Source organism: Amblyraja radiata, chromosome 5 (genome assembly GCF_010909765.2).
Source record: "Amblyraja radiata isolate CabotCenter1 chromosome 5, sAmbRad1.1.pri, whole genome shotgun sequence".
Classification (NCBI taxonomy): Eukaryota; Metazoa; Chordata; class Chondrichthyes; order Rajiformes; family Rajidae; genus Amblyraja; species Amblyraja radiata.
The window spans coordinates 27,174,814-27,197,159 of record NC_045960.1 but is presented as its reverse complement, the minus strand read 5'-3'; the positions used below and the strand labels follow the sequence as shown (position 1 = coordinate 27,197,159).

The window sequence follows — 22,346 nt, the reverse complement described above, 5'->3', positions numbered from 1 at the left end:
GAGATAGCATCTGTACAGGGGAAAGAAAAAAGCAGAAGACAGAACCAAAGGGGAATTGTTTTTGCTAATGAATTAGCAGGCTAAGTGCACGTACAAAGAAATGGAAAGTGAAAACAGGGATCTGAGATGCAGAAACCTATACAATTATCAATAATTTTATTTGGACTAAAATATTAAAAGCTTGCTGCAAATAAATTGTTGCTTCAGGCAAAAGCAGAACTCTCATTTGTGAGCCATGTCTTCAAAATGTGTATTGTTTTGCTTTCTAAAATGCCTCACTAGATGTAGCATTACACCTTCAGATATCTTTAGATTTAGTTGGAAATGTGATAATTATAAGATTTGCTTTTCCACTACATAAACAATTGGGTTAATTGTTAGTACTGGAATCGCTCCAGTGTTTTGTACACAAATCCAGATTTAGTTTCCAGAGCAGTAACTGGGCAGTGCCAATACAATGAGTTGCTGTCTACCAGCTGAGGCGTTGGCTAAGAGGATCAGGGGGTATGGAGAGAAAGCAGGTACGGGATACTGAGTTGGATGATCAGCCATGATCATATTGAATCAGTGCAGGCTCGAAGGGCCGAATGGTCTACTCCTGCACCTATTTTCTATGTTTGAACCAAGGCTGTCTCCATCCTGTTGGGTAGTCATTATCTATCTTATGCAAGTATTTTGAGATCTTCCTCAGAATTTATAAATTGAATCAATGGTTTATTTGTTATGTCATTTATGTGTTGCTAAGTTCAAGTCAAGTCAAGTCAAGTTACTTGCATTATAACAATTACCATGTTTAAAAATTACATAACAAGTACTACAGCATGGAAACAAGCCGTATGGCCCAACTTGCCCACTCCGACCAACAGTCTCACCTCCCCACTTTTGGCCCATATCCCTCTAAACCTATCTGATCTATGTACCTGTCCAAATGTTTTTATTAACTTTGTGATAATACCTGCCTCAACTACCTCCTCCGCCAGGTTGTTCAATGCACCCACCACCCTTTGTGTAAAAAAATTACCCCTCGGGTTCCCATTAAATCTTCCCCCTTGTCCTTAAACCTATGACATCTGGGAGAGAATATGTTGTCCGAAATTTATGAAAAACACTATGTAGGAGACTTGGTAGTAAATCTTAACATTTTGTTATATAGTAACCGGAATAATCGCACAGGTGGCCTTTTGATGCAATGTTTCACTTCAGTTAGTGCTAGATCATCAGTCTGCTCCATTTACTTTCATCTAATTTCCTGTATCTGCTTTACATTCTTCCTTAACAAATACTCGTGAGTATCGTCTCTAACTTTCAAAATATTTGTAGTAACACATTTCACTTTCTGATATGGTTTTAACTCTTTTCCTGATTATGATAATTATTAGATTGTTTTCTAGTGACTAATGTCAATCGGTGAAACCTATCTCAAAACTGCATCATTTTGATGATCAATAAGATTATCCTCTTTAATCTCCCTTGTGGGATAAAGACCCTAATTGTTCAAGTTTTTCTGATGCATTTTCTGTGCCATTTACACGGATTTAATATTCCTGCAAATTGGTTTATCTTGAACGCATCCAGCTCTCCAAATATGGCCTAATGTCTAATCTATATGAATTGTGCCAAGTGCCATTTTCGTACATTTATATTTAACCCACTTTCTTTCTATGGTTCACCTTTTTAACTCATCCATATAACCATCTAGCCCATTTTATTGAAACTTGCATTATCTTTGTTATAGCTTCTTTAACAAAATGTGTCCGCATTTCTTAATGTTGAACAATAACTGCCCATTACATTGACCTATTTCTTCTGCTAAAACCATCTTCACCAGGCTTGCTGTGTCACCGGGTTTGGTGTTCTGTTTACACCTTTACATTTTGATGAAATGTTTTATTTTATTTTTAGCCTCTATGAAATTCCAAATGCGTCATCTTCAAGTTTTACTGAAGACTTAGGAAAACTTCTCAGGGAAGTCAGTGAAACTGACAATATCCATGATGTCACGTGTCAGGTTGGCAATCAAATTTTTCCAAGTCATAAGTACATCCTGGCTATGCGATCCGACTTCTTTCGAAAGCTTTTCTTTCCTGATGGAGACCACGTGGAGATCCCTGATGCCCATTTGCAAGACGAGGATGTAGTGGGATGTGACTTGTACGTTCTGGATAAGATTCAAGTCGACTTGTTTGCCTATATTTTACAATTCATATATACAGACACCTGTGACTTGCTAACAGACGGCTACAAACCAAAAATCCAATTCACAGATAAAATAGAAACTTATCAAAATCCACTGATATCCACATTGGAGAGCTCTATGCAGAAATTCAAATTTTGTGAAGATTTTAAAGGGAAATCTGCATCAGCTATTTTTGAAAACCAGCAGAGTCAGAAATCAAAGCCCAAAAATAAACCCAGCAAAAAGAATAAAGGGCTTAATGAAGAGGCAAATCCAGTTAAAATGCTGCAGGCTACAGCAAAAAAACTTGGTCTTACTAGTCTATCTGCAAGGTAAGAATGGAGCGGAAACCCTATAAGAGGTGCAATAAGCGAGTTCGGTATTCCGAAAAACGCAAGGAATCATGGGATTTGTCAAAGATCATTCGCGATAAAGAAAAAGCGAATGAAACGCTGGCTGTATAAACTGTGTATAAATTCATATCTTTATTCATAATTTATGTGTAAAAAAATATTTAATCTAACCCGGGGGTGCCAGGTAGCGGGAGAGAGAGAGAGAGAGGGGGCAGATGCGAGTGGGAGACGGGGAGAGATTGGACTGGCGGAGAGACATTCTCGGCAGCTGAACTGCTGCATGTGTACAGACCTGCGTTTCATCCGCAGTCAGGATCGAACCCAGGTCTCCGGCGCTGCAAGCTGTTGAATTGCTACTGGACCATCCCTGTCCCTTCCCGATTGTCCCATCCCAGTCCCTGGACTGACGGGACACCGGCCCGGAGCAGTGGCGGCCCTAGGCTTACAGCGCGGTGAAGAAGCGCAAACTCCAGCTCAACTCTGCCTGTTCCGCAGGGCTAACCGACAGCCCTGGACTGACGGTCCATGCTGGCTGTAAGCCAGTGTCACCCTGGACATCTCCGGCCTCCCCCGGACAGGGATGGGACACTCGGGAGGGGACAGACGGTCCAGTAGCAATTCAACAGCTCTTGCAGCGCCGGAGACACGGGTTCGATCCTGACTACGGATGACACGCAGGTCTGTATTCACGCAGCAGCACAGCTGCTGAGAATGTTTATCACGGGTGACCTATGACCTGGGCATGCACGGTCGGAATACCGAACTCGCTTATACAAGTGCATATTTTAAACTAATGGCTTTTTTTTCCTTTCACTGTTTCCAGCACTTTTGATCCAGTTAATATAAATCCCTTTTATATCCCGAAGGAGCAAGCTGATAAAGAAAATCAGGAGGGCAAAAAGAGGACAGGAGAACTCTACTATCCTAGATAATATTGATGATAATCCCAATAGATTTTATAAATGCCTAAAGGGAAAATGGTTAACTAGAGAGAGAATGGGACACCTCGTGAATCAAAGCGGTCAACTCTGCATGGAACCGCAGGCGAAGGGCAAGGTCAATGAATATTTCTTCTCTGTTTTTCCATGGCGGAGGACATGAGGACCAGGGTACGGGGCAGTCAATGGAAGTGTCTTGAGGGCAGTTAGTAGTGTTACGTTCGAAGAGGTGCTGAAGGTTCTGACAATTATGAAGGTAGACAAATATCCTGGGCCTGATCATATAAATCCAAGGACACTGTGTGAAACTAGAGAGGAAATTGCAGGTAAGATTTACGAGTATTCATTAGATAAGGGTGAGGTGTCGGTAGATTGGAGGGTGGCAAATGTTGTGCCTTTATTTCGCAGGGGCTGCAGGTAAAAGCCTGGGAACTATAGGCCAGTGAGCCTAACGTCTGTGGTCAGAAAGTTACTGGAGAGTATTCTGAGCGACAAGATAAACATGCATTTGATGGACAAAGGCTGATTAGAGATGGTCAGTTTTGTAAATGGGAGATCGTGTCTCACAAATCTGATTTAGTTTTTTGAAGATGGGACCAAAAAGGTTGATGAGGGCAGAGCTGTAGACATTGTATATATGGATTTCAGCAAGGTATTTGACAAGGATCTGCATATGCTGCTCTGGAAAATTGGTTTCCTGGAAGGAAGCAGAGGGTGATGGTGGAAGGTTGCTCTAGGCTTGTGACTAGTGGTGTTCCTCAGGGTTCGGTACTGGCTGTTTGTCATCTATACCTTTGATTTGGATGAGAACGTACAAGGCATGATTTGCAAATTTGCAGATGACACTAAAGTAGGTGGTATTGTAGATAGTGAAGATGGTTGTCAAAAATTGCAGCAGGATCTTGATCGGTTGGGCATGTGAGCTGAGGAATGGTTGATGGAATTTAATACAGTGAAATGCACGGTGTAACATTTTGGGCAGTCTAACGAGGGTGGGTTGTACATAGTGAATGACAGGGCACTGGGGAGTGCTGTAGAGCAGAGGGATCTAAGAGTGCAGGTACAGAGTTCTTTGAAAGTGGCATCATAGTTAGATAGGATGGTCCAGAAGGCTTTTGGTACATTGGCCTACATCAGTCCGAGTGTAGAAATTTGGAGTTGTGAAGGCCTGAGCTTTGAAGTTGAGAAGGCTCTTATTCCGTAGACCACAGGAGGATGAAGCGTGATCTTATAGAGGTCAAGAGTGTTTTATTGTCATATGTCCCGGATGGGACAATGAAATTCTTACTTGCTGCAGCACAACAGAATCTGTGAATATGTGAACATAGTACATAACGGGGGAAAAGGAAAAAAAAGAAAAAGTTTAATAAATAACAAATATAGTGCAATAATAATATGGAATTTTGCAGTTCAGAGCTTATTCGTTGTTGTGTTTAATAGCCTGATGGCTGTAGGGAAGAAGTTGTTCCTGAACCTGGACGTTACAGCTTTCAGGCTCCTGTACCTTCTTCCTGATGGCAATGGTGAGATGAGTGTGTGGCCAGGATGGTGAGGGTCCTTGATGATTTTGGCTGCCTTTTTGAGGCAGCGACTACGATAGATCCCTTCGACGGTGGGGAGGTCAAAGCCAGTGATGGATTGGCCAGTGGTCACAACTTTTTGTAGTCTTTTTCGCTCCTGGACGTACAAGTTGCCGAACCAGGCCACGATGCAACTGGTCATAATACTCTCTACTGTGCACCAGTAGAGGTTTAGGAGAATCCTCTTCGACATGCCGAATCTCCGTAATCTTCTCAGGAAGTAGAGTCGCTGATGTGTCTTCTTTATAATTGCATCGGTGTGCTGGGTCCAGGAAAGATCTTCGGAAATATGCACACCCAGGAATTTGAAGTTATTGACCCTCTCCACCATCGTCCCATTGATACGAACAGAATTGTGGGGCCTCATCCTTCTCCTACGAAAGTCCACAGTCAGTTCCTTGGTCTTACTGATGTTGAGAGCCAGGTTGTTGTGCTGGCACCATTTGGTCAGTCGGTCAATCTCAGTTCTATACTCTGACTCGTCCCTATCTGTGATTTGTCCGACCACAGTGGTGTCGTCGGCGAACTTGATGATGGAGTTCACACTAGATTGACTAGATCATGAGAGGAATAGATTGGGCAAATGCCCAGAGTCCTTTGCCCATAGTAGGGGAATCGAGAACAAGAGGACATAGGTTTAAGGTGAGGGGGGGGGGGGTTGATTTAATAGGAACCTGAGGGGGTAACATTTTTATCCAATGGACATTGGGTATATGGAACGAGCTGCCGGAGGAGGTCGTTGAACCAGGTATTATCAGGTTTAACAGACATTTTGACAGGTACATGGTTAGGATAAGTTCAGAAGGTTATCAGTCAAATGCGGGCAGGTGGGACTAGTGTCATTTGATGCTTAATAACCTTCTACATATTGTATATTGCAGGCTAGATGGCGTTAAATTGGAAAATTGGAAGATAAAAGTTGTGCACAAAATAACTGGAAACAAATTTAAGTTCGCTCTGAAAAAGTGGTAGGTACAATAAAAATGTAAGAAAACAATGTTAAAATGTTCGTCATAAGTGGGAAATCGTAACTCACAAATCTCAGAGTTTTTTTTAAGAGGTGATCAAGAGAATTGATGAGGGTTGGGCAATGGATGGTGTCTAAATCGAATTTGGAAAGGCCTTTGAAAAGGTGCCACATGGTAGGCTTGTCTGGAAGGTCAGATCACATGGAATCCAAGGTGAACTTGCCACTTGGATTCAAAATTGGATTGGAAGAGGGAGTCAAGGGATAGTCATGGAGGGTTATTTTTCTGATTGGAGGCCTTTGAGTAGCGGTGTGCCGTAGGGGTGGTGCTGTGTCCTTTACTGTTTGTAATAGACATTCCCAATTTGGATGACAATGTTGTTTACGTTGATAGTAAGTTTGCAGATGACACCCAAATTGATGGCATAGTAGACTGTGATGAAGAATATCTTAAGTTTACAATAATACTAGATCAGTTGGGAAGGTGTATCAAGGAATGGCAAATTGTGACAAGTGTGAGGAGTTACACTTTGAAATGTCAAACTAGAGCAAGAATTCCACAGTAAGTGAGTTTAGTTTATGAGTTTAGTTTATTGTCTAGTGTACTGAGTTACAGTGAAAAGAGGTAGTTCTGGAGAGTTGCTAGAATGGAGAATCTGAGAATGTGCATGGTTCCTGAAAAGCGGCGAGGAGGTGGAATAAGGCATTTGGCATGTTTGCCTTCATTGGGAGGTTGTTGAGTGCAAAGGTTGGGACATCATGATGCATGATCTAGGTATAGGAAGGATATCATTAAGTTGGAACGGTTGCAGAAGAAGGCAGGCTTGAGTTCGGGAAAGTTCGATAGATTGGGGCTTTTTGTTTGGAGCATATGTGGCTGACTTTATTGAGATATATGATTATGAGACACATGGATAAAGTGAACACAGTCTTTTTCCTAGGTTGGAGGATTCTAAAACCAGAGGGCATAGGTTTATGGTGAGAGTGGAACTACTTAAGAAGGACCTCGGGGGAAACTTTTTCACTCAGAGGTTGCCCATATTTGGAGTGAACTGCCAGATGAAGCTATAGAAACAAATACAATTACGACTTCAAAAAACATCTGGACAAATATATGATAGGAAGGACTATGGGCATAATACAGGCAAATGGGTCTATCCCAATATGTCGACGGTCAAGGTAGACCAAAAGGCATGTTTACGTGCTTTACAGGTCTATAATTCTAAGTGGATAACGAAAAACAAACTGCAGAGGCAGGAAATCTGAAATCAAAGAGAAACTGCCAGAAATAGCTGTTAGGTAACGTTGGAGGAAAGAGAAACAGGGTTAATAGGTCTGGCCGACAACTCTTGTCAGAAGTGGGAAAGAGAGAAAGTTGTACTTATAGCTGGGAAGGTGTTGGTTAGGACAGAGGGCGAGAGGCCAGGGTTGCTTCAGTGATGAATTGTAAGCAAGGCTGTCCCGATGATAAGATTAATGGGACCTGCTGGAAGGAAAAAATCTGAACAAAATAACTTAAAACAAATGAAATGAGAACTGTTTGAGAGTGAGAACACAAAGGAATGTAAAAGTTGTGAAATATAGAGCTGTAGGATATGCCTGGCAGGTCAACCTGAGAAAACCGTGCCAATATCACAAATGTACTGACAAGTTCCGCATATGAGAGAGCAAAGTAATGAGATTCCATTACCAGACATAGCTTCCCTTTCTCTGCAGCATTTTGAAGAGGTTGCTCCCTTCATCACTCACTGGCCCTGTCGTCTGACTTCAACAACCACTGCCTGTATTGCACTTTCCCAAACAATTGTAGAGATGCATCAACTATACAACTTCAGCTAACTTAATTTCTTAAACAAAACAAAGTGCTGGAGGAAGTCAGCCTGTCAGGCAGCATCTGTGGAGGAAACGGACAGACGATGTTTCAGATCAAGGTCCTTCTTCAGATGCGTTGAGTTCCTCCAGCACTTTGCAATTTGCTCAAGATTGCAGCATCTGCAGTTCCTTGTGTCTCCAACTTCTGTATTAGAACTGATGCATCTTTCTGAGTTGCAGCCAGTGGTACATTCTGTGTGAAATGAACCTCATTTTCAGAGTGTAAAGTTTTGAATCTGTTCACTTCCAAAATTGTCCCCTTTTAATACTTAAATTGTTATTAGGCATTAAATTTGGATCTCTTTAAAGCATACATGTTGCATAGACTATAGGTATCAGATCAAGATGGGAAAGAGAAGTTAGACAATCACCAGTCCAACATTTTGATATGGATTCCCATGCGAATGGGATGAAAGCTTCTGTCTGCAAGGATGTTTTAATCAAAAATTTGCCGACCTTCAATTCCCCTATGTGTATAAAACTGTAGCCATAATTGACTGTACAAGGTTGCACTGGTTAACCACAATGCTCTTCGTGCAGTAACATTGAGACATATAACTTCGACTGAATTGTAATGCTTTATTATATCAGATAAACCGAGACTTTTAGTACATTCTTTAAAAATTGTCATCTTAAGTATGGTACCACAGGGCTGGCAATGCTCATGAAATAGAACACTTGTGGAATATGCCTGTTGGAGGGAAGGAGATGCATACTCCAGAAGCCTTTATGTTTATAACAGCTAAGTACCATACATCAAAACAATCTTTATTCTGTTATAAAGATGATAAAGATTTAAGATTTTCTTTAGTTTTCTGCAGTTGTTATACAGTTCCATTGTGTTGATTTTGCCTGGATTGAGCTTGTTTCCCTTATCTTTGCTTTATTTCTTAGTTCCTATTTGTGTGATGTAACTTTGATGTCAGAAGATGGAAAAGAGTTTCTCTGCCACAAATGTGTGCTGTGTGCAAGACTGGGTAAAGATGCTTGTTTTTAATATTTTGAATCTGTATGTTTTTATTTCTGTTTGGGAATATTTATAATGGTTTTTCATTCCTTCTAGAGTACTTTCACAGTATGCTGAGCAACGCCTGGATTGAGGTACTGAAGAAGGATCTCGACCTGAAATGTCACCCATTCCTTTTCTCCAGAGATGCTGTCTGTCCCACTGAATTATTCCAGTGTTTTGTGTCTATGTTCCTTATAATTGTAACAGGGTTTGAAATTTCAGAGCTATTTGCTTAATCTATAAATCAGAGGAAAGCTGTTATGGTGCATTATTCTGATACCATTACAACTTCTATAGTCCATTTAATTTATATTTACTATTGAATGCTATGGTGCAAGGCCAACATTTATCAAAGTCATACCAAACGGAAACAGGCCCTTCAGCCCACCGTGTCTGGATGCCTGGATTGGAAGGATTCAGCTAGAGGAGAGGTTGGATAGACTTAGATTGTTTTCTCTGGAGCGCTGGAGGTTGAGATGAGACTTGACAGAAGTATATAAAATTATGAGAGACATAGATAGGGTAGACAGTCAGGAACTTTTTCCCAGGGTGGAAATGGCCAAAACTGGAAGGCTTAGCTATACGGTGAAGGGGGAAAATGTAATGGAAATGTGTGGGACGTTTGTTTTACACGGGGAGTGGTGGGGGCCTGGAATACACTGCAAGGGGTGGCAGTGGAGGTATATACTATGATGGTGTTTAAAAGGCTTTTAGATAGGCACATGGAAGTGCAGGGAATACAGGGATATGGATCATTTAAAGGCAGTTGAGATCAGTTTAACTGGACATCTTGTTTAGTTTAGAGATACAGCCCTTCGGCCCAGAAACAGGCCCACCAAGTCCAGCGATCCCCATACACTAACATTATCCTACACACTAGGGGCATTTTACAATCTTTACTGAAGCCAATAAACATCCAGTATGTCTTTGGAGTGTGGGAGGAAACTGGAGGTCCCGGGGGAAAGAACGTATAAACTCAGTACAGACAGCATCCGTAGTCAAGATTGAACCTGGGTCTCTGGCACTGTAAGGCAGCAACTCTACCAATGCACCACCGTGCCTCCCCTAAACATTGTGGGACGAAGGCACAAACATTGTGGGCCAAACGGCTGTTCAACGTTCTAGGAATACTGATGTACAGTGCCCTCCATAATGTTTGGGACAAAGACCCATCATTTATTTATTTGCCTTTGTACACCACAATTTGAGATTTGTAATAGAAAAAAAATAAATCACATGTGGTTAAAGTGCACATTATCAGATTTTATTAAAGGGTATTTTTAAATATTTTGGTATCACCATGTAGAAATTACAGCTGTGTTTATACATAGTTCCCCTATTTCAGGGCACCATAATGTTTGGGACACATGGCTTCACAAGTGTTTGTAATTGCTCAGGTATGTTTGAATGCCTCCTTAATGCAGGTATAAGGGAGCTCTCAGCACCTCGTCTTTCCCCCAGTCTTTCCATCATCTTTGGAAACTTTTATTGCTGTTTATCAACACGAGGACCAAAATTGTGCCAATGAAAGTCAAAGAAGCCATTATGAGACTGAGAAACAAGAGCAACCTTAGGCTTACCAAACTGAATAACCTTAGGCTTACCAAAATCAACTGTTTGGAACATCATGAAGAAGAAAGAGAGCATTGGTGAGCTTACTAATCGCAAAGAGACTGGCAGAACAAGGAAGATCTCCACAGTTGATGACAGAAGAATTCTCTCTATAACAAAGAAAAATCCTCAAACACATGTCCCACAGATCAGAAACACTCTTCAGGAGTCAGGTGTGGATGACCACTGTCCACAGAAGACTTCATGAACAGAAATACAGAGGCTACACTGCAAGATGCAAACCACTGGTTAGCCACAAAAATAGGATGGCCAGGTTACAGTTTGCCAAGTACTTAAAAGAGCAACCACAGCACCGGAAAAATGTCTTGTGGACAGATGAGACTAAGATAAACTTGTATCAGAGTGATGGCAAGAGCAAAGTATAGAGGAGAGAAGGAACTGCCCAAGATCCAAAGCATACCACCTCATCTGTGATACATGGTGGTGGGGGTGTTATAGCCTGGGCATGTATGGCTGCTGAAGGTACTGTCTCACTTCATTGATGATACAACTGCTGATGGTAGTAGCATAATTAATTCAGAAGTGTATAGACACATCCTATCTGCTCAAGTTCAAACAAATGCCTCAAAACTCATTGGCCGGCAGTTCATTCTACAGCAAAACAATGATCCCAAACATACTGCAAAATCAACAAAGGAGTTTTTCAAAGCATAAAAATGGTCAATTCTTGAGTGGCCAAGTCAATCACCCAATCTGAACCCAATTGAGCATGCCTTTTATATGCTGAAGAGAAAACTGAAGGAATCTAGCCCCCAAAACAAGCATAAGCTAAAGCTGGCTGGAATACAGGCCTGGCAGAGCATCATCAGAGAAGACACCCAGCAACTGGTGATGTCCATCAATCGCAGACTTCAAGCAGCCATTGCATGCAAAGGATATACACCAAAATACTAAACATAACTACTTTCATTTACCTGATATTACTGTGTCCCAAACATTATGGTGCCCTGAAATGGAAGACTGTTTCCATGCTGTAATTTCTACATGGTGAAAGTGAATCCAAAATTTATAAAAAATACCCTTTATTAAAGGTTGAAAAGTGCAAAAAAAAATTTTTTTTCTATTACAAATCTCAAATTGTGGCGTACAGAGGCAAATAAATAAATGATGGGTCTCCCAAACATTATGGAGGGCACTGTAACTGATTTGGTTAAAGGTCGCTGCTATTTTTGGCGACTCAAATTTCCTTCGTATTCTGTTAAGCTCTTTATTAAATATAACCACCGGGACACATTTATTGATTGCATGTATTATACATGCAATAAATCTTTGTGTAATTTGTAAAATTTGAGGGGCAATGAATAATATTATTGAAGTGTAATTGAATGAATCTAAATCTGACTTGATTTTGATTTTCTTATCCATGTTCTCCCTCCCTTCCACCTACCAATCCCTCTACTTTGTATTTTGTGTTTAGGCCTCAACTTGTGCAGCACTGGAAATGCCCATCCATTCTGATATTTTGGAAGTTATTTTGGATTATATTTATACAGATGAAGCTCCAGCTGTTAAAGGTCATATTTATATTGTAAATCATGTTAATATATGCAAATATATGCAATTAATTTCAAAAAGCCTCCCTTCTACTTTCCAATAATTTAGTTCTTGATATTTTAATCCTTCAAATATAAAACGTCACAGATCTTGGACAGGATTTTGCTCTGGTTGAATACATACAAAGATACATAATACATAGATCTTATAGAGGTGTATAAAATCATGAGAGTAATGCACACTCATGTCTAGAGTAGAGGAGTCAAGAACCAGAGGACATAGGTTTAAGGTTAGGGGATGAAAGATTTAATAGGAACCTGAGGGGTAACTTTTTCACACAGGCGTGGTGGGTGTAGGAACATGCTGCAGGAGGAGGTAGTTGAGGCAAGTAGTATCACAACATTTAAGAAACATTTGGTAGGTACATGGATAGGACAGGTTTAGAGGGATATGGGCCAAATGCAGGTAGATGGATCCAGTATAGATGGGACATTGGACGGTGTGGGCAAGTTGGGCCGAAGGGCCTTTCCAAGCTGTCAGAATCTGACTCCATGACGCTAAAACAAGAACCCTTTCAAGGTTGAAAAGTGCATGATGGAAAAGAAGATTGGCTTAGGCTATGTTGTTTGTACATTGATCATTTTTTTCATCAAAGACAGGCTCTGAGATTGCAATGTCTCGGCGGCAGCTCGCGGGGGTCAGCAGCTCACGGCCCTGGGGCAGCTCGCGGAGGGTCGGCAGCTCGCGGCCCGGGAAGGGGGGGGGGGGGCAGCTCGCGGGGGGACGTCACTCGCAGCACAGACGCAGCACGCAGAGCCGTTGTGACGTCATCAGCCAAACCCGCTCGGTTTCTATTTTCAACGACATTTCAGATTTGTGAACATTTTCATAAATAACTCGAGAAATAAACCATGAATTTTTCATATAAGACAATTTTGAACTCCACGGGATAAAACTCCAGGAATATGTAAAAATGTTCCCGTTCGCGTGTTGTTTTTTCAAGTAGATGTGATCACACACAAACAAATAAATACACACGCACGCACGCGATCAGAGTTTTATAGTTATGTATAATATATAAGGATACTTGTGTCCATGAAAAGATAAAATGCTGGGAGGATGTGTTGTGAGCGTGATCTCAGAATTAGGGAGTGCTTGCAATAAAATTGAAATGAGGATTTTATTTTTCTCCAAAGGGATTGTTAATCGCTAGGTTGTCAGTATTGGATCAGGACAGGTAAATGGAGTTGAGTTGGATTAACCAACAGTCAAGGGCTGAATGGCATCCTCTTATTGCTATTTCTTATTCTTTATGCCTGTCCTAATCATTCACTTAAAACCGCTTCAATTACATTCATTTTGACGAAATAATGACTACATCAGTGTTAGCTTAACGCTAATGTTAACTCTAACTCCTTAGATGTCTTTTCATGATGTATCAAAAGCTCTGAACAGTCATTAGCTTTATGGTGAAAATTTGTCAAATTATTCTGTGGTTTTTGTGTTGATTACAAATGGAAATGGTCACATTCTGTATTTTTCCTTATAGATTCACAAGACATTGAGTTTATTTGTAATGTGCTGGTGGTGGCCGATCAACTGCTTATCAGTCGTCTCAAGGAAATTTGTGAAGTGGCCATTACAGAAAAATGTGAGCTTCTTTGCTTATTTACGCAGTATCTATTTTTAGAAGAATCAAAGTCTTCTAAATTAATTGAGATGTGGTACTTTGTGAAGGGAGGACAATTTTATTTATGACAGCTTTCACAAATATATGTACATCATGATTGTATCCAGTTATGATTAGTAATGGTCTCTTATTATTTAGGTTATGATTGGACAATAATCTTACATTTTGTTAAATGTTTAGATTTATTCAAATCAATTCTCAGGATGTGGCTGGCATATTCAAAGCCAGTGTTTACTTTAGTTCATAGACACAGCGCAGAAGCAGGCCATTTGACCCACTGAGTCCGCACCGATCAGCGATCCCCGTTACACTAGCGCTGCCCCACACACTCGGGACAATTTACAATTTTTACTGAAGCCAATTAACCTACAAACCTGTATGTCTTTGGAGTTTGAAACTGGAGCATCCGGGGAAAGCCCACGAGGTCACGGAGAGAAAGTACATACTCTGTACAGACAGCACCCGTAGTCTGAATTGAACCCGGGCTTCTGGCACTGTAAGGCAGTAGACCTACTGCTGCACCACTGTGCTGCCCAGTGTTTGACGGCCATTTAGTTTCTCCCCTGGGTGCCCCAACAAGGTCGTGGTAAGCCATCATCTTCAGTTACTTCAGCTAGCTCTTTGTAGTGATTTGGTTTACCAGCTGATTCCTTGGATCAATTAATTTGGATCAGTCACGGTGGTGTGCGGCCTGAGTTATGAGCGTGTCTAACTAGGAAATGATGACAGCTTTCTTATCCTTAAGGATATTAGTGAATCAGTTGCGCTTCAATGATGACGTGAAAGCTCATAATTACTTTTTTGTACTAGTTTTTCTTTCTAGATTTTTAAAACTTTGAATGAAATTCCAACTGAGCTGAAAACATGTTCTCTATTAATCTCGTTACACATTCCAATCAGTCAAGTTTGGAGCTTGTAGTAGTATCGAGGAATATGGAACATTAGAAATTAAATACAATTGATCTGCCTGCATTTATGGAGAACTAGGAAATTTCATTTGCTTTTGTTGCTAATTTCTATCCTGCTTTATAAATAATAGTGCAGGAGTAGGCCATTCGGCCCTTCGAGCTAGCACCGCCATTCAATGTGATCATGGCTGATCATCCACAATCAATACCTTGTTCCTGCCTTCTCCCCATATCCCCTGACTCCGCTATCTTTGAGAGCCCTATCTAGCTCTCTTGAAAGTATCCAGAGAACCGGCCTCCACTGCCCTCTGAGGCAGAGAATTCCACACTCACAACTTTCTGTGTGAAAAAGTGTTTCCTCATCTCTGTTCGAAATGGCTTACCCCTTATTCTAAAACAGTGGCCCCTGGTTAGTGTCCAACATCGGGAACATGTTTCCTGCCACCATCGTGTCCAAAGCTTTAATAATCTTATATGTTTCAATAAAATACCCTCTCATCCTTCTAAATTCCAGATTATACAAGCTCAGCCACTCCATTCTCTCAGCATATGACAGTCCCGCCATCCTGGGAATTAACCTTGTGAACCTATGCTGCACTCTCTCAATAGCAAGAATGTCCTTCCTCAAATTTGGAGACCAAAACTGCATCTTTTTGTATGGTCCATCGCTGACCTCTCCCGTCCCAACTTTTCATCTCCATTTCAAACATTCATTACCAGCCTTTACACTTATAGCTATCTTGTCTAAACTTCCTCCGAACCTGCCTCCAGCATTACATTCTCCCATTTTCTGATGAAGATACTTTCCAGAGATGTATTTCTTCTTGAATAGTGCTTCCCCTCTGCGATGGTAGACCAAACCCTTGATTGTACTCATCTATTTTCCACACCTCTGCACTTAAATCCTCTCCTTATAAACACAACAAGGATAGAGCTCCTACTTTCTCCATCTGACTAGCCTCTCATTCAACAGATCATCCTTTATAATTTTCACCACCAGAAACAAATTCCGTTTGATGGGACTTTTCTCTTCACAACTTCTGGGTCTAACTTTTTTTCTCTTTTTTCTAATTCAGATGGAAGATATTTAGTCTGAACACTTAACTATCCAACTCTCTACATACATGCTGCCTGACTTTTCTGTTTTATTTCAAGCATCTGTATTTATAAATTTTAGTTCGTCATGACCTCATCATATGCAGGATTAGGCTAGGGGTTGGAGTCAAAATAGCCTTTTCCTGTTCGTATGTGTCTGTTTTCTTTTAACAGATTAACTATATTCTATTTTCAGTAACTTTGAAAAATGGTGCAGAACTTCTGGAGTTTGCTGCAATGTATAACGCTGAACAATTAAAAGTGTCCTGTCTACAATTCATAGGCCTAAATATGCCAGCTTTGCTTGAAACAAGGTAAAATCAATGTCTTACTCCATTTAGAACTTCTATCAGGTTTTCTAACTGGTTCGATTTTATTTGTTATTGATGTTACATTTTGCACAGAATGTTGATATTCATCCTGCTGCTTCACCATTGGAGACCAACTACTACATCCAAGCTCACACCTACAATACAATACAATACAATACAATACAATTCAATTTATTGTCATTTGGACCCCTTGAGGTCCAAACGAAATGCCGTTTGTGCAGCCATACATTACAAACAAATAGACCCGAGACACAACATAATTTACATAAACATCCATTACATTGCTGTGATGGAAGGCCAAAAAAACTTTTCTCTCCACTGCACTCCCCCCCCCCCCCCCCCCCCCCCGATGTCAGAGTCAAAGTCCCCGGCGGCCAATGGCGAATTGTCCCGTGGCCATTAAAGCCACGCCGGGTGATGCAAGGTCGCGCACCGGGTCTTGATGTTAGAGCCCCCGGCGCGCGCTCGCAGTCCCGCGACCATTCCAAGCCGCGCGGGGCGATGGTGTAAGGCCCCGCTCCAGGAGCTCTTCAACCCCGCAACTCGGGCGGGAGAAGTCGCCGTTGCGGGAGCCCGGAAAAGCGGTCTCCCTCCAGGGACCCGCAGGCTCCCGGTGTCACTGTCCGCCAAACCCGCAGTTGCAGTCACCGAATCTCCGGGGGTCGGGCCGCAGCAGCGTCCACCACAGCTCCACCCGCTCTGGACTCGGCCAGCTCCGCGACGGTGAGTAGTCGGCACCACAGCCTGTTGGAGGCCGCTCCTCGTTGCAGCCCCAACGACAACGGAGACCCGACAAAGAAAAGGTCGGGTCTCCCGTGCAGGGAGAGATTTAAAAGTTACCCCCTCCCCCCCACACCACCCCCACCCCCCCACACACATACCCCAACAAAAAATAACAAAAACTACATAAAAACATAGACATAAAATAATAAAAACGCAGACGGACTGCAGAGGCCGCTGCTGACGAGAGTCGCGCCGCCACCTCTACCGCAACCCACCACTCATCTTACACAATCCTTTCCTTTGCTACCATTTTTCATCCCATCCATTTTATAATAATGTGTACAATATTGGTCTCCTCAAATAAGGATATTAATGCTTTGGATGCATTTCAGAGAAGGTTTACTGGACTAATATCTGGAATGGGTGGTTTGTCTTATAAGAAAAGGTTGTATTTGAAGATATTAAACAAAAAGCAAGGGATAAATTAAACATAAAATACTCTGAGAGGTCCTGACAGGGTGGATGTGGAGAGAATTATTTTTCTTGTGGGGGTATCTAAATGAAGGGTCAATTTTTAAATCTAACCTTTTATGGCAGATGAGCATTGAGAGTCTGGAATTCTCTTTACCAAAGAATGAAGGAAGCAGAGTCATTATATTTTTTAGGCAGAGTTAGAAATATTCTTGATGAGCAAGAGGATGAAAGGTTAGGGTAAGTAGGCATAACCATAGAGCTGAGGTCACAATCATGGGAGTCACGATCTTAAAGAAAGGCATAGAGATCTTGATGTGTTTAGTGGCGGATTGCCATTTGTGAATCATTTGTTCATGTGTATGCTTTTGTTTTTGTATTGTTCTTTCTCCTCTTGAAATTCTTTCTGAGATCACCTGTATAATGAACTTGATATGCATGAAGTTTGTTATTTAGTTTCTGTAAGAATTTAGTTATGTTTATTTGATGGAACCATTGAAGAGATCATCCTATTTTTCCTAGTTCTAAAAATAAATGGAAAGTTATTTCCAAGTTTCTTTTACAGCTCTAACACAGGCCAAATCTCTGCAGTGTGTCCAAAGTAGAGGTGTGACCTACTTTACTGAAATGGCTTTAATCTGGATTTAAGGCAACTTCATGTATTGAGGAGACCTGACTCATGAGGCTCTCCAGCTCACACATTCGCCTCTAGGGAACTGTGGAAAGATCCTGTGGGGCCAACACTACTATTTTTAGGACATTATCTCCTTATTTCTATTGATTACATTTAAGATTTGAGATTGTTAGATGGATACGTATTGAAAATGTGATCAAAGATGGAGACAAAGGACAGGCTTTTTGATTAGTACATTACAAAATACACCACAAATGCCAACTGAACTATGAACAGTCTTGGTTGCACTTGGGACGTCGGGGTTTTATTTTGGTTTACACTCTTTTAAAAAAATGTATTGATTTTTTCCCGACTTTTTACAGACCTGTTATGCTACTATAAATTCAATTTTCATTGTTCCATCTGACAATTAAACACTCTTGACTACCGTTGTTCGGCAGCATAAACACCAATACTGACTACCACACAAAAAGCTGGAGTAACTCATCAGGACAGGCAGCATCTCTGGAGAGATGTCTTGACCTAAAACATCACCCATTCCTTCTCTCGAACTAAAACATCACCCATTCCTTCTCTCCAGAGATGCTGCCTGTCCCGCTGAGTTGCTCTAGCTTCTTGTGTCTATCTTCGGTTTAAACCGGCATCTGCAGTTCCTTCCTACCAATACTGACTTCTTGGGCCAATAGAATGTTGTTAACTTTTGACTGTTTCTGTCTTCATATTTTTTTTTTTAATTATTGATAAAATAATGAAAGGCAAAAATAACTTCTTGATTTGAAATGTTTTTTTGTTTCCTGAAATACATTAATGAGGAGTAAAAAAATGCCCCAAAAATTCCTCAATCTTGCGCGCAATTGTGGCACAGCCAAAATTTCCTATCCACGTACAGCTTTGCCTTATCCTCCGTGTATGTCCTTTGGCTCAGAATCTATCTTGTGATTGTATAATCCTTTCTTGTGTTTCACTTCATTAAATGATATGCCTTCTAAATGTAAACCATTTAGGTTAAAAAAAAAAAATTGTCATTGTTTTTAGCCTTTAAAAGTAGATTGAATAAGAAGTGGTCCCGACCGAGACATGCAAATCAAAAGATTTACAAGAAAAAAAGAGTGTTGAAAATAGCTACTGTTTTTCAGATCTCTGGATATTCTCAGTGATGAAGTGCTGAAGGAACTTTCAATTGCTTATCGAAATATGGTAAGAATTTTCAGATCTTTCGGATATAAAAGTGAGTGAACCACGTGATGACAATCTTAATACTTCAGAATTGAACTAGGAAAACATCACGTCATGTTGTAATATGTCATGTGATAGGAGCAGAATTAGGCCATTTGGCCCATCAAGTCTACACCGCCATTCATTCATGGCTGATCTATGTATCCCTCCTAACCCCATTCTCCTGCCTTCTCCCTATAACCCCTGACACCCTACACGAACATAGAAATACATCCTGTCATAATTCAACCTAAATTCTGAAGTAAAATGTAGTCAAGTTGCATTATTGTGTCTTTCACTAATTTCTCTGGTACATTTTTTTTACTAATACTATTTTCCTTAAATTCCATATTCTCATGAGACACTTCTCTGGTATTTCATAGCTTTTTGCAATTTATTAGCTTTCAGACTCACCAACTTCTTTAGAACTTTTTATTTTGACTAATGCCTAATTCCTTCAGTTTCTCCGTCCTGCCAGATTCATAATTCTATAAAATATCTGAGAGGTTTTCTGTGGTGCCTTCAGTGAAGACTGGTGCAATTGTTCAATTCCTCGGCCATTTCCTTGTTCCACACAATAAATTCTACTGTCGCAGTCTGTAATGCGACCCACTTGTCCTTATTAGTTGTTTTCGGCTGATGTTCTTGCAGTTTGATTCTGTTTCTCACCAGTCTAAAACGAAAACTAAAAACACTCACATCTTATCTGATGCCCTTTGTTCCTCCTTTGCATCAAAATGGCCCTGAAATTTCCCTTGCAAACTTTACAAACCACTTGCATAGATATAACACATTAAGTCATTTCTTTTGTACACAAAATTGCTGGGGAAACTCAGCGGGTGCAGCAGCATCTATGGAGCGAAGGAAATAGGCGACGTTTCGGGCCGAAACCCTTCTTCAGACTGATGGGGGGTGGAGGGGGGAGAAAGAAGGAAAAGGGGAGGAGGAGGAGGAGCCCGAGGGCGGGCGGATGGGAGGGTGGGAGGAGACAGCTAGAGGGTTAAGGAAGGGGAGGAGACAGCAAGGGCTAGCAAAATTGGGAGAATTCAATGTTAATGCCATACGGACGCAAGGTCCCCAGACGGAATATGAGGTGCTGTTCCTCCAATTTCCGCTGTTGCTCACTCTGGCAATGGAGGAGACCCAGGACAGAGAGGTCGGATTGGGAATGGGAGGGGGAGTTGAAGTGCTGAGTCACCGGGAGTTCAGGTAGGTTATTGCGGACTGAGCGGAGGTGTTCGGTGAAACGATCGCCCAACCTACGCTTGGTCTCCCCGATGTAAATCAGCTGACATCTAGAGCAGCGGATGCAGTAGATGAGGTTGGAGGAGATACAGGTGAACCTTTGTCGCACCTGGAACGACTGCTTGGGTCCTTGAATGGAGTCGAGGGGGGAGGTGAAGGGACAGGTGTTGCATTTCTTGCGGTTGCAACGGAAAGTGCCCGGGGAGGGGGTGGTGCGGGAGGGAAGGGAAGAATTGACGAGGGAGTTGCGGAGGGAGCGGTCTTTGCGGAAGGCAGACATGGGGGGAGATGGGAAGATGTGGCGAGTGGTGGGGTCACGTTGGAGGTGGCGGAAATGGCGGAGGATTATGTGTTGTATTTGCCGGCTGGTGGGGTGAAAGATGAGGACCAGAGGGACTCTGCCCTTGTTGCGAGTGCGGGGATGGGGAGAGAGAGCAGTGTTACGGGGTATGGATGAGACCCTGGTGTGAGCCTCATCTATGGTGGCGGAGGGGAAATTCTTTTGTCAGCTGTAGACATATTATATTTCATGTGGGGGCCTTTGTGACGTGCACTTTTGTTAAAAATTGATGAAACTACAATACTTTAAGGAATACTTTGCTTTTATGTTTATTTTCTAAGTTCAAAAGCAGAGTTTTAATCTTGTGAGTTTTTAAATTACAGATTCCAGCAATGCAAAAAAGAATTATTACACCATATCCAGATGGCCCAGATATCAGTTTTCTCGGAGAAGGGATTGATGATGACTGTGCAACCGGCAACATTGAATTGGTCATGGAGCAATCTTCCAAGTAAGTGCCTGTACTGTCCTGGATGAGCTGATGTTTTCTTTATCTTATGTTTTATCTAAAAATGAAAAATCTTATCAGATTTACATTCTGATCATCTGCGCTGATGATCTGACTATCTAAATCTTTTTAAATAGTAAGTTTACGTATTGAATCCACTCGCGTCTCCTGTTTTTTTAAAATCCCTGACCTTTGTTCCAACCATCTGTTTATCAACCTCCCCCCCCTGTATTTGCTGATTATCTGTCATGCTTTGTCCTCTCCTTTCTTCCAGCTTTCTTCCACTCCCCTTCCCACCAAAAATCAGTCTGAAGAAGGGACCAGACCCAAAAACGTCACCTATCCATGTTCTCCAGAAATGTTGTGTGCAGCACTTTGTGTCCTTTTATATTGAGTCCACGCCAGTTATCAACCACCCATTGTTGCCAATCTTCCCTGATTCTGTTCTGCTCCACATTTGCATACTCAAGTGGTGATTTATACCAATTAACCTTTCAACCTTTCTTTGGGGGAAACTGGAGTACCAGGAGGAGATCCAGGCAGTCATAGAGAGAACATACAAACTCCATACTAATGACACCAAAAGTCATGATTGAACCCAGATCGCTGGAGCTGTACAGCAGCAGGTCTAACCAACTGGCCACTGTGGTGCATACCTTTGAAATGTTTCTCTGCTTTCATGGAAAGTCTTTTTTTTTCCTCCCCAATAATGTCACCAAATTCTGAACACTGTTAAATAATTAAAACATTACAACAAGCACAATTTGACGAAGCATGATATGCCTCGTTTTTCCTTCCCTTTCTGGCGAAAGTAAAGTTGAAATGTAGGTCTAATTTTGTGCGAGATTTGAGTTCGAATTTCTTCTGCAGCAGGTTTGGGAAATCTCAGTGCATTATTGCTATTGGACATGTGTTAATTCCAATAGTTATAGTGTGCTGACAGAGGTCCTCTAGATTCTGTTGGTAAGCTTGGGAGGAAGATAATGTGACACTGTTGGCATTTAGCAGCAGTATGTATCTTAAGTAATTCGTTCTTTTTATGGTGATCAGTGCAGGGTGTGCATCAGTGCCTGTGTATGAGGTGCTAGATGGGAACTTCCAGTGACTTCCTTCAAAAAGCTATTTGAATCGCAATCTGTCAGAAATTTGGCAAACTGGGTCACTCACACTTTTTTGATACCTTTGCAACTGCATCAATTTAATAGCCATTAACACATCCTGTTG

At 41.5% G+C, this 22,346-nt stretch overlaps 1 protein-coding gene across 4 annotated transcripts in view; it reads left to right on the top strand.

Moving 5' to 3' along the window:
- ibtk (inhibitor of Bruton tyrosine kinase) overlaps nucleotides 1-22,346 on the top strand; it is a 111,998-nt gene that overhangs the window by 51,545 nt on the left and 38,107 nt on the right. For 3 of the 4 annotated variants that reach the window (XM_033020825.1, XM_033020823.1, XM_033020824.1), the window contains 9 exons: nucleotides 1,903-2,508; nucleotides 5,929-6,015; nucleotides 8,781-8,863; nucleotides 8,950-8,987; nucleotides 11,945-12,041; nucleotides 13,571-13,672; nucleotides 15,911-16,028; nucleotides 19,011-19,071; nucleotides 20,998-21,125. In XM_033020825.1, coding sequence (XP_032876716.1) covers nucleotides 1,903-2,508; nucleotides 5,929-6,015; nucleotides 8,781-8,863; nucleotides 8,950-8,987; nucleotides 11,945-12,041; nucleotides 13,571-13,672; nucleotides 15,911-16,028; nucleotides 19,011-19,071; nucleotides 20,998-21,125 — 1,320 coding nt within the window. The remainder of the gene's footprint in view (nucleotides 1-1,902; nucleotides 2,509-5,928; nucleotides 6,016-8,780; nucleotides 8,864-8,949; nucleotides 8,988-11,944; nucleotides 12,042-13,570; nucleotides 13,673-15,910; nucleotides 16,029-19,010; nucleotides 19,072-20,997; nucleotides 21,126-22,346) is intronic. The other variant, XM_033020826.1, reaches the window with a different exon arrangement.